This window comes from Oncorhynchus tshawytscha, linkage group LG16, assembly GCF_018296145.1.
Source record: "Oncorhynchus tshawytscha isolate Ot180627B linkage group LG16, Otsh_v2.0, whole genome shotgun sequence".
Taxonomy (NCBI): domain Eukaryota; kingdom Metazoa; phylum Chordata; class Actinopteri; order Salmoniformes; family Salmonidae; genus Oncorhynchus; species Oncorhynchus tshawytscha.
In genome coordinates, this window is record NC_056444.1 from 51,204,293 (window position 1) to 51,220,035 (window position 15,743).

General features: G+C 43.9%; 1 protein-coding gene across 6 annotated transcripts in view; it reads left to right on the forward strand.

Moving 5' to 3' along the window:
• Nucleotides 1–15,743, forward strand: part of LOC112233019 (protein SOGA1) — a 60,821-nt gene that overhangs the window by 32,282 nt on the left and 12,796 nt on the right. For 3 of the 6 annotated variants that reach the window (XM_042299318.1, XM_042299316.1, XM_042299320.1), the window contains exons 4-6: nucleotides 8,226–8,288; nucleotides 9,133–10,452; nucleotides 13,293–13,406. In XM_042299318.1, coding sequence (XP_042155252.1) covers nucleotides 8,226–8,288; nucleotides 9,133–10,452; nucleotides 13,293–13,406 — 1,497 coding nt within the window. The remainder of the gene's footprint in view (nucleotides 1–8,225; nucleotides 8,289–9,132; nucleotides 10,453–13,292; nucleotides 13,407–15,743) is intronic. The other 3 variants (XM_042299317.1, XM_042299322.1, XM_042299319.1) reach the window with 2 other exon arrangements.

Consider the following 15,743-nt stretch of genomic DNA (forward strand, 5'->3'; position numbering starts at 1 on the left):
CAGTAAACTTTGATTTGATTTGTGGATTACATTTGGTTCCAGGGACTCTGTGTATGTAGATTTGGGGTTGTGCTGCTGGTCCATTGTGAGTGCAGTAAAAGGACAATAGGAGGAGAGGAGGTACTGAGACAGAGGGGGGGCTGGTGTTTAGGCTGTCCCCCTGGATTTTGCTCTGCTGACAGGCTTTAGAGGACATCTACAGACCCCTCCTCCCTCTCTCCCTCCCTCCCTGCCACCTTCCTCTCTCTCTCCCCAACTCATTGTTGCACAGACTCCACACTTTCTCTAAACTCTAACACTGCACACAGACTGACACACCAACAGACAGAAACACACACACACATTACTCTGTTTGCTCTACTTGAAATTGACCAATCATATTAATAACAAGCTTTCAGAAAGATATTTAACCAGTGGACACACAGGGTCAGACCAACCAACCACAGTCTTCTGTCCCACAGCCTTCCTACAATGTCTGAAAGTGAGCAGCAGTGAGTTTGGTAACAAAGAGGCATATCTCCACCCAATGGATCTCAAACTTGGGTTGATCCGAACACCATTGATTGTTCTTTGGATTTGACCAAAAGCAAAGCGGGGGGGTGTATTGTCTGGTGTTGTTGTCATCTCCACTCACATCACCCACAGTTCTGCTATAGCAGTCTGGGAAGTGTCATGCAAATATACTATTCTACTTCACTTCCCTCTTTGGAGTGCAGATAGAATAAAGATGTAATTTATTTAGAAAGTGCCTCCTCCATTACTGCAATAACACCATTTGATGTTGCGACTAGAATAGCATCGATTGCTTTTTAATAATCCTACCGATTTGGATATTCATATTTCTAATTTTATGACACTTTTATTGCTCCCTTTGTTTCATGCTTCCACCGTATTAAATGGTGTAGTAATGTGATAAAGCCATATTGTGTGATAGTTGTGTTGGTTGCCTTGGGTGCAGACCGAAGTAGTAGTTCTGTGTGATTATGTTCCGGGCTGGCATTGCGATCCATTGTTTGAGTGCCTGACCCCCCCCTCTGGTCGAGCCGCCACCAGAGTCATGACCCCTCGTCTATCTAGGCATGCCAGGGTCCCTTGGACACCACAGGAGGTTGGTGGCACCTTAATTGGGGAGGACATGGTCGTGGTAATGGCTGGAGCGGAATTGGTGGAACGGTATCAAATACGTTTGATGCCATTCTCCCCTCAGCAGCCTCAACTGTTGCACACTATTACTCTCCATTATTAACTAGTCAGCATATCCCACACTCTCAAGCTCTCTCTCTTACTCTCTCTCTCCTTCTTACTCTCTCCCACACCTACACTCCTCTCTCTTCCTCTGTTTTTCATGAATTATAATCAATTATAATCCACATAATTATTCACATTTCCTTTTGCTGCAGGATTCTTTTCCTTCTGTCGCAAACTGTCTGAAACGAAGATCCTACATCTGTGTGTGTGTGTGTGTGTGTTGCGCCATCAGATGTCCACCAAATCCAGTAAACCCACATTAGTGTCGCGATGATGTCTGTTCCTATCCTAACATTCATTGTTGCACAAGTTAATCTTTCCAAGCCCTGGACTGTGAGGTTGTGTAACAACGTCTCCGTCCTTTTCTCTGCACCAGGCGTTATTTCCCAAGTCCAGTCTGGCTGACTGTTTCCTGATTTACACTGTAGGGCAAAGCCAAGCAGAGCTGTACTGGGCTTAAGTGTGCAGGCATGATGGCCAGGCCGGAACCTTACAACAACAAAAAACATGGTTTTTCAACACACTTGTGAACATATCATGTGAATTATATTTCCCCCCACATGTGCATTTTTTCCATACTTCCTGTGTCCCATCTAGGGACCAACCAGGACCTAAATAGTCCCTTAGCTTCAGAGGCAAACCAGCAGTGGGATACAGGGTGCTCTGCTGCTGGAATGAACGTGCCAAAAAAAGGCAGTGAAAGCAAAGGCCAAGGGTAATATAACCAAATAGAGGGAAAATTGCAGAAAAGATGGAGGCGTTTCTATTTAATAGCGTTACACAAAATGTTTTCACGGAAATCTATTTTTGCATCCATTTACATTCATTTGTTCTCACAGATTTGAATTATTTTCTTGCAATATTTTGTTTTGCCATCAAGACTTTAAGGTTTATGTTTTGCTTTCGATATCATTCTTTTTGTTTGCCATACTAAGAATTGTGTTCTCGACTTCAGAAGTTTTGCTTAATATTAATGTCACAAAAGTAACTCGCTCACTAGAGGATTGCACCATATAATAACTAGTGATGGGGGAAATCTATGAATATCGCAACATTATTTTTGACAATATTATATTGATACTGTGACCCCAAGTATCCATTTTGTAATCTTTTTAAATAGAATTAATAGATTTTTTTTTTTAAATTGCTAGGTAGTTAGCTAGCACTAGTCGGCAGTGCCTGCGCCAAAACTCCGGTATTTTTCATTCTATGGCTTTGTACTCCATCTTTTTAAATAACGATCAAACATGTTTTCATCGCTTTTATTTCCATGACTGATCAAAACAAATATGATATATTTGCAGCATTTATGAACCTGCCCCTAAAAAATGTTATTCTATCCTCTGTTTCACAAATTTTCCCGCTAAATCGTTCCCGTCTTGGGCTTTTTAAGATGTGGTCACCCTCATTCTACCGTTGGAAACATTGCTAATGCAACATGCTAACGCCATCTTTTCACACCGTAACGTTTTTTTAAACCCCACACGTGAACCTGCAATTCCACATGTGAAAGTGAGATATTCACGTGGAGTTTTCTTAAACATGAAACTGCCAATTCGGTTTTCACTTTCAAATGTGAAATTGCAAGCTCAGTTGTGAAAAACAATTATGTGGAATTTTTTTTTCACATGAAACGGAATGTTTTTCACACGTGAACTTGCAATTCCACATGTGAAAGTGAGCTTTTCACATGTGAATGTTTTCCACGTGAAACTACATATCCGATTTCCACATGAAAGTTTTGAACATGCGATACCAATAATGTCACATGTGAAACGGCAATTCAGATGCGAGGTGAAAACACGTTCTTACCCTCACGTGAAAAGGTGGTGTTAACATGTGAATTCTAAATGTAATACATGTCAAAATATGGTTTCAACGGGTGAATTTTAACATCGGCGTGTGAAAACAGCTATTTTACTAGTGAAAATGCAATTTCACATGTCTAAGGGGGACCTACACGTCTCGACCTCCCTCTCGCAGGAGAGAGACATCCAGCCAGGGATCAGCCTACCAACCTACCCCCTCCAGGCCTCCGGTTACACAGCCCACACCACTAGAGTTACAGCCTGTTGACATACACACACAGAACCATGTTATCAGATAGCACAGACACATGCCATTGAATGCTCGTGTTTTTTTGCTGGGGATAGGGTGTGTGTGCGTGCACGCATCTGTATGTGTGTGCACGTGCGTGTCTTTAACTGTGCATTGTGCAGGTGTGTTTAGGCATGACACAGGCAGACTTGGGAGTGGCACGGCTTTACATACACTGGAACAGAAAATTGTAGTTTTAGATATTATCAACAGTAAAAAAAACTCTAATGTTTTACTGCGTATTGTAAATGATGATGCATTGTGGGAAAATTGCGGTATTTTGAATGGCTCTGTCATTCCCACTCCACAGAATACAGTACCGTACCGTATCTTTAGAGGGCTGAAAACCTTTTGACCACTTGCTGGATCATTAACATATTTTGAGGCATGCCTTGTAAGAGGCTATATTTGTTGCACCTGTGAGTGAGAATGATGTACCCATTTTTATCTCCTATGTGGTTATAAAGACCCATGAATTTAAACTGTATAGGGGACAGATTGGAGTGGCAGGAATTCTTCAACTTGAAATGGTTTACCATTTTTCCATGTCTTTCTGGTCTGTTTTGCCCTGTATTTGCTACCTGTTTGGAAGCTTTTGTTAAGGCCTCTAGATGTACAAGTGACATAAAACACTAAATATTCATTCACATTCTATAATGTGTAAACACTATAGCAGCAAATCTGCTTGCACCAATCCCTTGTAATTATAGTAAAATACTGTGAAATACAAAGCCCTCCCCTCAGTGAATTTCATTAATCCATTAATTCATTAATTCAGATTATGGTAGCATTTACTTTTTTTTTTACACAGTATTTGCTTTGATACCATACTTATATTACAGTAAGTGTACTATAATATGAAATACAGATTTTTACTGGCCATCAAGTAGCCTGTGAGCTATTGTTAAATTCACGGTGACCCGTTTACAGTGTACAGAGACATCACTTCAAACCTCATCTCCCTGATGTTGTCCCGGTTCTGCCTCTGTGTTTTACTGAGGTTGAGTCAGCCCTGCATTGTTTGTGTGAGTGGCCTTGTGTTCTGAATGACACGTAGCTGTTGCACAGAGAACGCCGGACGATTACGTCAACCTGGCAGAGCGGGTGGAATTTTGTCTGGTTTTGTTTTGTGGGTGTGAGATTGCAGAGCAGGAAGGCTGTGTCCCAAATTACACCCTACACTCTTTAAAAAAAAGGTTCCAAAAGGGTTCTTCGACTGTCCCCATAGGAGAAACCTTTTTGAGTGTGAAAATTATTGATATTTGATACAGCTATTGGGGTGACCGTATTACCGCCACAACTGCAGTCATGAGTCATGACCGCAGTAAAAGTCCATGTGACCGTTGAGTCAAGGTAATCTCCTCTTATGCACTCTGGACATGCTTTGGTAGTACCAAACTTGCTAACAACCATCAGGTCGCTAATGGCCTGGTACTCAGGGCTCTATTGCCCCTCTAACCACTCTGACATCAATGCATAGGGGATCGAAAATGACATCAAACACTTATCAAAACAGTATGGCTATCATACTTGTAAAACTGTTAGAATCACCTTGCTGTGATGATCAATTTGAAGAAAGAAGTTCAACAGCAGGTTTAAACAGTGTAAAACATGGTTGTTGTGGGTGTTGTTTCAAAGCCTAACAACGAAATGGATGGAGTGAAGATGAATTAAAAACTCCCATACACATAGGCTTATGAGCGCAATCCTGGGGGGGGGTCTAGCCTATACTCCAAAATTAAACAGATTTGAGTAATTGCCTTTGAGTGTGGACGGTATTTTTATGCAAACTAAATGGACTGGTTATCTTATTGCACGCTCCAGAATGTATATTCATGAGTCTGGGAGAGAACGGATAGTCTAGCTAGGTGATGCTGTTGTTTCATTGATTGTGCAGGCCGGCTTACAGTTAGTACAATTAGCGAATTTATATTTGATTTAGAATAGCCTAGTAATAGGTCATTTTATATTTTCATAATTAATTGGGTGACACATTACCTTTAGCTATACAGAATATCTCACCACCGTGCGTTTCCATCTCCTCCTCTCTCTCCTTTATTCCCTTCTAGAGCGCGCGAAGGGCTGTCAACAGTTTAGTGAAATATGTTTAGTTGTGAAAAACATGTTACTATCGATGTTCCCGAACAGATTTCACTTGGTTCCCCAAATTAAGCACTGGGTAGCTGCAGGAACAGGGTTGGAGAGCCTATGGCATACAGAGTTTGGGCGAAATATCAGCTGTCGCGCTGCGAGAGCCTACTCCTCAAACAGTGGTTGATGGAGTGAATGGAGTGTTGTTGTATTTATTTCTCGGCTGATCATATTAAGCACAGCTCCTCTATAAAACCGAAGTAGCCTATAGAATGGACTTGTGGGAAAGTGTGCAGCCTCCAATTCGTTATTTGAGTGCATGATTTTTTACTTAACTAGGCAAGTCAGTTAAGAACAGATTTTCATTTACAATGATGGCCTACCCCAGACGACGCTGTGCCAGTTGTGCACCGCCCTATGGGACTCCCAATCACGGTCAGATGTGATGCAGCCTGGATTCAAACCAGGGACTGCAGTGATGCCTCTTGCACTGAGATACAGTGCCTTAGACCACTGCACCACTCGGGAGCCCGAGCCTGATAATGGGCCATTCTAAATCTAAACTAATTTTACATATTAGTAAAGACAAGATTTCATTGAGACTAGGGGCAGCAGGTAGCCTAGTGGTTCAGAAAAATTCAAAAAAGATTTGAGGGCACTGTGTTTTTTATTGATTTTCTATGGGAAACTAGATTTATGAGGCACCTGGTTGCAGTTCCTATGGCTTCCACTAGATGTCAACAGTCTTTAGAAATTGGTTGATGTTTTTCCTTTGAGAAATGAAGAAGTACGGCTGTACTTTCTAAGTGTCAAGCCAAGTGGACTCTTTTGTTTGGTGCGCGCGACCTGGAGCTCACTCCACTTTGATTTTATCCACTATTGAACGCAGTATATTCCGTCTTAAATTTGATCAATTATTTACGTTTTAGGATACCTAAAGTTGGATAAGGAAAGTTGTTTGAAATGTTTGGACCAAGTTTACAGGTAACTTATTAGATCATTTGTAGTCATGTTGGGCGAGTTGGGACCAGTGTATTTCTGAATCAAACGCGCCAAATAAATGGACATTTTGGGGATATAAAGAAGGACTTTATCAAAGAAAATTACCATTTGTGATGTTTCTGGGACATATTGGAGTGCCAACAGAAGAAGATCTTCAAAGGTAAGGCATGAATTATATCGTTATTTCTGACTTTCGTGTCGCACCTGCTTGGTTGAAATATGATGTATGATGTGTTTGTATGATGGGGCGCTGTCTTCAGATAATCGCTTGGTTTGCTTTCGCCGTAAAGCCTTTTTGAAATCTGACACGGTGGCTGGATTAACAAGAAGTTAAGCTTTATTTTGGTGTATTGCACTGTGAATTTATGAAAGTTAAATATTTCTAATAATTTAAGTTGAATTTCGGGCTCCGTAATTTCACTGGAAGTTAGCGGAACGTCTAGCCATAACAGGTCTTAATGAACAGTCAATTACGGTGAGACCGGCAGTCTTTTGCATGATAATAACCGCCACACCCCTGGAGATAACAAAATAGGTAAGGGGGACAGAAAAAAATTGATGTGAGATGTTTGTATCTTATAGGGGTTTTATACATGAGTGGGTATTGGGGTTTAGCTCTGTGTTCAAATGGTGTAAGCCTGCCATGTCACAGTGGCACCACGACATCCCTGTTACAGCTGGCCTGTCGAAACCAATGGTCAAAACAAAATGAAAAAAAGTGTCCCAAGGTTGGGCGATACTTGGCAGGGATCAATACTTCCAGTATCTCTCCATTGATTCTACCTTGAAGTTTAGCACCATTAAAAGGTTCTCAGCCACCAGCTAAACTGCATGACATTGTCAGCAAAGGCAAAATGAGGGTTGAGGATTGGATGCATCTCTTTATACTATACCGGCACCGCTTTAAATCCAATCTAGTTACTCTGCTCTCTAGCTGGATTTTTTTTGCACTTGGGGGAATTGGTTCTGGATGTTGTGCGTGTGTGTATGCATACTGTACGTATGTGTCCACTATGTTAAAGGCTCTATACTGTACTGTGGTAGCAGGGTCTTGTTTGTTTTCAGCTTGATTTAATAAAACACAGCAGAATGGACTGTGGATATCCCTGCCTTTTTCACCAGCCAGCTCAGTGCGGAGAAAGTAGCCAGTTTCCATGGAAACGCCTTGGCGAGATAAGCTTGTACTGCAGCGCGTCTGTCTGTCTGTGTGTGTGTGTGTGTGTGTGTGTGTGTTTGTGTCTCTCTGCACTCTGGTAGGAATTGGGATTTATTAGGATTTAACTCCGTGTACTGAAGCCCAGGTGACCAACGGGAGGGGCTGGCTATCGTTAGCAACGCTGTTCCTTTTCTCTCTTTATGGTCTCATCTCAGTTTACTATCTTCCTCTCTTCAGCTTTCTCTTTCTTTCTTTCTCTATCTCTGTCTCCCTCTCCCCCTCGCCACCCCTTCCTCTCTGTTTACATAGCAGGAATGCGGTCAACTGTAGCTCCACACCCCTATCAGTGTCACTGTGGGGATTAACATCTCCATGGTGATGATAAACTGGGTAAAGTGGCAGGGGTGAAGGGGGCGACAGGGGCAAGTTGGGTGAGCGAGTGGCGGGGGAAAAGGCTTGGAGATTGGTGGTATTATTATTATGTTGTATAACGCCTTGGCCAATGTGCTGCTGCATGCTCTTTGGGGGTCTAGGGCCTAGGCTGGGTTACTGTGAAAGCACTTGGTTAATTTGATTTGTCGATTGATTGACACTAATTATTGTCAATATATGTGTTTCCCTCTATTTTCAGAACTCTCTGAAGAAGCGAGGGGCTCGGCCAAACAACAAGCCAGAGAAGAAGCTGTCTCCCCAGGTAACCCAGACTTACAGACAGTTAAACGGATTGTTCTCACTTTCGCGACCTGGGAAGGAGATGATACACTTCCAAGTTAGCGCAACGTTTGACAATAGCAGATCATGCTTTTGCGCACATTCCTCTCTCTCTCTCCTCTCTCCTCTCTCTCTCGCGTTGAGGTTGTGGTGGTACACAATGTGTGTGTGTGGGGGGGGGGTGTTTTTAGTATAATGAGAATGTCAAAAGCCTCTCTCTCGTCCTTCATTCCTGTGGGGATGAGGTTCATGCTTAATATTATAATATTGGAGTGCAAACATACTCTAAATAGTATAAACCCTCTCCAGACTGTGTTTAATGTTCTGGCAAATAGTCTATAGCCAATAAATCACACAACACAAAGTATTATTTAATGGGCCTGGATCATTTTGGGCCGCTTGGTTAAATAATAAATGGAAGGGAATCTGAGTAATACCCTCTGCAAAATAAATGTGGGTTTAATATTCAAAATGGCTTCTGTCTGTTATAAATACACCAATGTCCCTAAGTGCCCCTAGCCACCACACATTTCATATCACTGTAATACAGCGTGCATGACTTCCCGTTGTTGCATCCACCTACCCCACTTTGCCTAAAAAAATCCATAACTTTGCATTGGTCTAACTATTTGCTGGGGTTACCATGAGGATGTCAGATGAGTTCAAGCTATTATGTTAACGGGAAGAAACAATTCACTTTTTTCATTTGTCATTTTGGCCTCATAATCTTTCTCTCTGTGACATGTTAGCTGGAGATATCTTGTATTTTTGTGTGTGAGTTAGTTAGGAACACTGACAACACACTAACTACCTGTCTATGTGGCCAGCAGGAGGACAGTTCTGACCTCAAGTGCCAGCTCCACTTTGCCAAGGAGGAGTCAGCGCTCATGTGCAAGAAGCTGACCAAGATGGCCAAGGACAGCGAGGAAATGCGGGAGGAGCTGGCCAAGTACCGTTCGATGTACGGCGATGTAGACGCCTCGCTCACCGTGGAGGAGGTCAACGACTCGCCCCACACGCGCGAGGCCGAGGTCAGAGTTCACCTGAAGCTGGTGGAGGAGGAGGCCAACCTGCTGAGCCGGCGCATTGTGGAACTGGAGGTGGAGAACCGCGGCCTGCGGGCCGAGATGGACGATATGAAGGGCCAGGAGCTGCCACCAGGCCTGGGGGTCGGCGGCATGGGAGGACATGGAGGAGGAGGTCTGGAGAACGTGATGGAGCTCCAGAGGCACCTGCAGTTTGTCGAGGAGGAGGCGGAGCTGCTGCGGCGCTCGCTGTTAGAGATGGAGGAGCAGAACAAGCTGCTGATGAACGAGATCAACCGCTACAAGTCGGAGCTGCCGCTGGCGTCGGACCCAGACCAGGACGACTCCTCGTCCATCTCTCTCCTGGAGGACAGTCATGGTGGGGGGGCTCTGATCAGCACAGAGGCCCCCCAGGAGGAGCTGCTGCAGGCCGCCAGGCTCCAGATCGGGGATCTGAGTGGCAAGGTGAAGAAGCTCCAGTATGAGAACCGTGTGTTGCTGTCCAACCTGCAGCGCTGCGACCTGGCCTCTTACCACAGCTCTTCCAGGCCCGCCCTGGAGACCGACGCAGAGGCAGGGGACTCAGCTGAGTGCCTCCCCAGCCAGGCTCACCGCGAGGGCCCCATCGGAGGGGAGAACGAGCCCCTGGAGGAGAGGGAGAAGAAGACGTCCACTGGGTTTCCTGTCCCCCTGGGGCTGAAGGACCGTGAATCCCTGCTAGCCATGAGGGACCAAGCCCGCCTAATCTCTACAGCCATCCAGCTGCTGACTGCCTCCGACTCCAACTGCCCTTCCATCTCCCTCTACCGCAAGATCTCCTCCGGGGAGGCTGCAGAGCCATGTGTCCCAGAGAAGAGCCAGCAGGCCCAGCCCTCGGAGCTCCAGGATCTTCCCCTGGTGGAGGCTCTGACGGGTAGGCTGCGAGCACTGCACACCCAGCTCCAGGCTTTTGTGGAGTGGGTTGAGAGCCTAGGCACCACCCCCTCAGGGAGGGCACAGGTGGAGGGGGCATCCCCCCTGCCTCTACTGTCCGAGGCTGGGGACTCTGTGGTGGGTGCACCCTCTGCCTCTCACCCCTGCCCTCCAGATGACCAGGCGGGTGAGATCCCCGCAGAGCAGAAGGTAAGAACAAACCCCCCTACTCCTCCTCTTCCCACCCCTCCTTTATTATCAATCGTGTTTCTTTCCTTTTCTTTTTATATCCTCTTTTTTTTTGGTAACAAATCTATTATTTCTGTCCTGTTTGCTCTTTGAACCACGTTACGGCTTACTAATGCTCCTCCTCCATCCCAGCTCACACTATGGTTTCTCCCTGGCACAGAATGCTGCCTGTACACATGATCCTTACTTACTACACATGATACGCATGCTGCTTTGACGCCTTACAGGCCGCTATAGATGCTACATAGAGCTCCGGCCTCAAATGCAGCCACCGCTGTGCTGCATGACATGATAGGGTGATAAGGAAATCCTAGAAACCATAAACCACTGTCTATTTACACACATCAAGAGGCAATTGTCATAGCCATGTAAATGTACTGTACAGTGCCTTGCGAAAGTTTTCGGCCCCCTTGAACTTTGCGACCTTTTGCCACATTTCAGGCTTCAAACATGAAGATATAAAACTGTATTTTTTTGTGAAGAATCAACAACAAGTGGGACACAATCATGAAGTGGAACGACATTTATTGGATATTTCAAAAAAATTTAACAAATCAAAAACTGAAAAATTGGGCGTGCAAAATTATTCAGCCCCCTTAAGTTAATACTTTGTAGCGCCACCTTTTGCTGCGATTACAGCTGTAAGTCGCTTTGGGTATGTCTCTATCAGTTTTGCACATCGAGAGACTGACATTTTTTCCCATTCCTCCTTGCAAAACAGCTCGAGCTCAGTGAGGTTGGATGGAGAGCATTTGTGAACAGCAGTTTTCAGTTCTTTCCACAGATTCTCGATTGGATTCAGGTCTGGACTTTGACTTGGCCATTCTAACACCTGGATATGTTTATTTTTGAACCATTCCATTGTAGATTTTGCTTTATGTTTTGGATCATTGTCTTGTTGGAAGACAAATCTCCGTCCCAGTCTCAGGTCTTTTGCAGACTCCATCAGGTTTTCTTCCAGAATGGTCCTGTATTTGGCTCCATCCATCTTCCCATCAATTTTAACCATCTTCCCTGTCCCTGCTGAAGAAAAGCAGGCCCAAACCATGATGCTGCCACCACCATGTTTGACAGTGGGGATGGTGTGTTCAGGGTTATGAGCTGTGTTGCTTTTACGCCAAACATAACGTTTTGCATTGTTGCCAAAAAGTTCAATTTTGGTTTCATCTGACCAGAGCACCTTCTTCCACATGTTTGGTGTGTCTCCCAGGTGGCTTGTGGCAAACTTTAAACAACACTTTTTATGGATATCTTTAAGAAATGGCTTTCTTCTTGCCACTCTTCCATAAAGGCCAGATTTGTGCAATATACGACTGATTGTTGTCCTATGGACAGAGTCTCCCACCTCAGCTGTAGATCTCTGCAGTTCATCCAGAGTGATCATGGGCCTCTTGGCTGCATCTCTGATCAGTCTTCTCCTTGTATGAGCTGAAAGTTTAGAGGGACGGCCAGGTCTTGGTAGATTTGCAGTGGTCTGATACTCCTTCCATTTCAATATTATCGCTTGCACAGTGCTCCTTGGGATGTTTAAAGCTTGGGAAATCTTTTTGTATCCAAATCCGGCTTTAAACTTCTTCACAACAGTATCTCGGACCTGCCTGGTGTGTTCCTTGTTCTTCATGATGCTCTCTGCGCTTTTAACGGACCTCTGAGACTATCACAGTGCAGGTGTGTTTATACGGAGACTTGATTACACACATGTGGATTGTATTTATCATCATTAGTCATTTAGGTCAACATTGGATCATTCAGAGATCCTCACTGAACTTCTGGAGAGAGTTTGCTGCACTGAAAGTAAAGGGGCTGAATAATTTTGCACGCCCGATTTTTCAGTTTTTGATTTGTTAAAAAAGTTTTAAATATCCAATAAATGTCGTTCCACTTCATGATTATGTCCCACTTGTTGTTGATTCTTCACAAAAAAATACAGTTTTATATCTTTATGTTTGAAGCCTGAAATGTGGCAAAAGGTCGCAAAGTTCAAGGGGGCCGAATACTTTCGCAAGGCACTGTATATGCGCGAGTAGGGCTATTAAAGGTGTAATAAAAGAGCGTATTGAATTAGACTTGTTGAGTACCCTGTTATTCTGATAATGAATGTTGTAAAGGCCAAGGATGTGCCTGTGTGGTTCAGAATGGAGGAGAATGAAGACAGAAGCAAACCGTGTATCAATAGTGGTTGGTTTGCTCGTTGAGTAGTTGTACTGTATTACTTACTATATGTAGCTCAGCACACCTAGGGCAAGTGTTTAGGATGTAACTTTAAGTCAGTCTTGTAAAGTTGGTTCTATGCTTTTAATTAAGCTACATTAGAGGCCTACTGAGTGCCAACCCCGTCCGATCACTACCCCATCCCTCCATCCCCCCCCACTGCATGGGCACCGTGACCGCCGTTTTCGGCACTTGTTTCCTTTTCCTCTCTCCTCTCTTTTGATTATTGTAATCACCTCTCCTTCACCCCTTCCCCTCCCCTCCCCCAACCCCCCAGCCGTTGCTCGCACTTCTCATCATTGTTTTGGTTCTGTTTTCCACTCTGTCCTACACCACTCTGAAAAAGCTGTTTTTCCTTTACATACTTTTCTTTGTCCTGTGAGGTTCATTTTTTTATTTGGAAAGTGTCTTATGGATCGTCCATTTTGGTTCTATTGTTTTTATCTCTTTTTTGATTTGGTTTTGTTTTCGATTCACTACCCCCCAATACGTCTCCCCTCATCCTCTTCCTTCCCTTCCTCCTCTGTTCGTCTTCCCCTCTTTTTATTATTATTATTTGATTTTTTTCATTAACTTGCCCATGCATGCAGCAGCCCAACTTTAGGGACCAATCAGAGCGCGATGTGAAAGGTCAGAAGGAGGAGGGTGACAGCCGCACTGACCGCAACCAGACCCAGGAAACACAGGAGACGGACACAGCTCTGGTAAGGCGCTGCTACAGTACAGTCAAAATACACACCCACAAAATCAAATCCAATCAAATTGTATTTGTCACATGCTTTGTGAACAACAGGTGTAGACAAACAGTTTAATGCTTATTCAAGGGTCCTATTACAACAATGCAGAGTTAAAGATACACAAAAATTGCAAGGAATAAATACCCCGTGAATAACGAATAACGATAACAGGTAAAAATAAGCTGGCTATATTCAGGGAGAACATGCAAGGGTAAGAGGTAATTGAGTTAGCAATGTACATATACAGTAGGTAGGGTTAAAGTGACTAAGCAACGGGGTAGATAATAGACAGTAGCAGGAGCATATGTGGGGAGTGTGAACGAGTGTGTTTGCGCGAGTATGTGTGAGCGTGGTACAGTTGAAGTCGGAACATTTAGGTTGGAGTCATTAAAACTAGTTTTTCAACCACTGAACAAATTTCTTGTTAACAAGTTATCTACTTTGTACATGACACAAGTAATTTCTCCAATTGTTTACAGACAGATTTCACTTATAATTCACTGTATCACAATTCCAGTGGGTCGGAGGTTTACATACACTAAATTGACTGTGCCTTTAAACAACTTGGAAAATTCCATAAAATTATGTCATGGCTTTAGAAGCTTCTGATAGGCTAATTGACATGATTTAAGTCAATTGGAGGTGCACCTGTGGATGTATTTCAAGGCCTACCTTCAAACTCAGTGCCTCTTTGCTTGACATAATGGGAAAATCTAAAGAAATCAGCCTCAAAAGACCTCAGTCTGGATCATCCTTGGGAGCAATTTCCAAACGCCTGAAAGTACCACGTTTATCTGTACAAACAATAGTACGCAAGTATAAACACCATGGGACCACGCAGCCATCATACCACTCAGGAAGGAGACGCCTTCTGTCTCCAAGAGATGAACGTACATTGGTGCGAAAAGTGCAAATCAATACCAGAACAACAGCGAAGGACCTTGTGAAGATGCTGGAGGAAACCGGTACAACAATCTATATCCACAGTAAAACAAGTCCTATATCGACATAACCTGAAAGGCCGCTCAGCAAGGTAGAAGCCACTGCTCCAAATCCGCCATAAAATGCCAGACTACGGTTTGCAACTGCACATGGGGACAAAGATCGTACTTTTTGGAGAAATGTCCTCTGGTCTGATGAAACAAAAATAGAACTGTTTGGCCATAATCACCATCGTTTTATGTTTGGAGAGAAAAGGGGAGGCTTGCAAGCCGAAGAACATCATCCCAACCGTGAAGCACGGGGTGGCAGCATCATGTTGTGGGGGTGCTTTGCTGGTGCACTTCACAAAATAGATGGCATCATGAGGAAAGAAAATGATGTGGATATATTGAAGCAACATCTCAAGACATCAGTCAGGAAGTTAAAGCTTGGTCGCAAATGGGTCTTCCAAATGGACATGACCCCAAGCATACTTCCAAAGTTGTGGCAAAATACCTTTAAAGACAACAAAGTCAAGGTATTGGAGTGGCCATCACAAAACCTCAATTCATAGAACATTTGTGGGAAGAACTGAAAAAGTGTGTGCGAGCAAAGAGGCCTACAAACCTGACTCAGTTACACCAGCTCTGTCAGGAGGAAATGGGCCAAAATTCATCCAACTTATTGTGGGAAGCTTGTGGAAGGCTTCCCGAAACGTTTGACCCAAGTTCAACTATTTAAAGGCAATGCTACCAAATACTAATTGAGTGCATGTAAACTTCTGACCCACTGGGAATGTGATGAAAGAAATAAAAGCTGGAATAAATCACTCTACTATTATTCTGACATGTCACATTCTTAAAATAAAGTGGTGACCCTAACTGACCTAACTGACAGGGATTTTTACTAGGATTAAATGTCAGGAATTGTGAAAAACTGAGTTTAAATGTATTTGGCTAAGGTGTATGTAAGCTTCTGACTTCAACTGTATGTAGTGTGTTGGAGAGTGCATAGAGTCAGTACAAGAGAAAGGGACAATGTAGGTAGTCTGGGTAGCCATTTGATTGGCTATTTAGCAGTCATATGGCTTGGGGGTAGAAGCATTTCAGGGTAATTTTGGTTCCAGACTTGGTGCACTGGTACTAAGTCTGGAAGAGTCTATGACTTGGGGTACTGGAGTCTTTGACAATATTTTGGCCCTTCCTCTGACACCGCCTGGTATAGAGGCCCTAGATGGCAGGGGAGCTCGGCCGTACTCACCACCCTCTGTAGCGCCTTGCGGTCGAGTGCCCTTCAGTTGCCATACCAAGCGGTGATGTATCCAGTCAAGATGCTCTCAATGGTGCAGCTGTAGAACTTGAGAATTTGAGGGTTCGTGCCAAA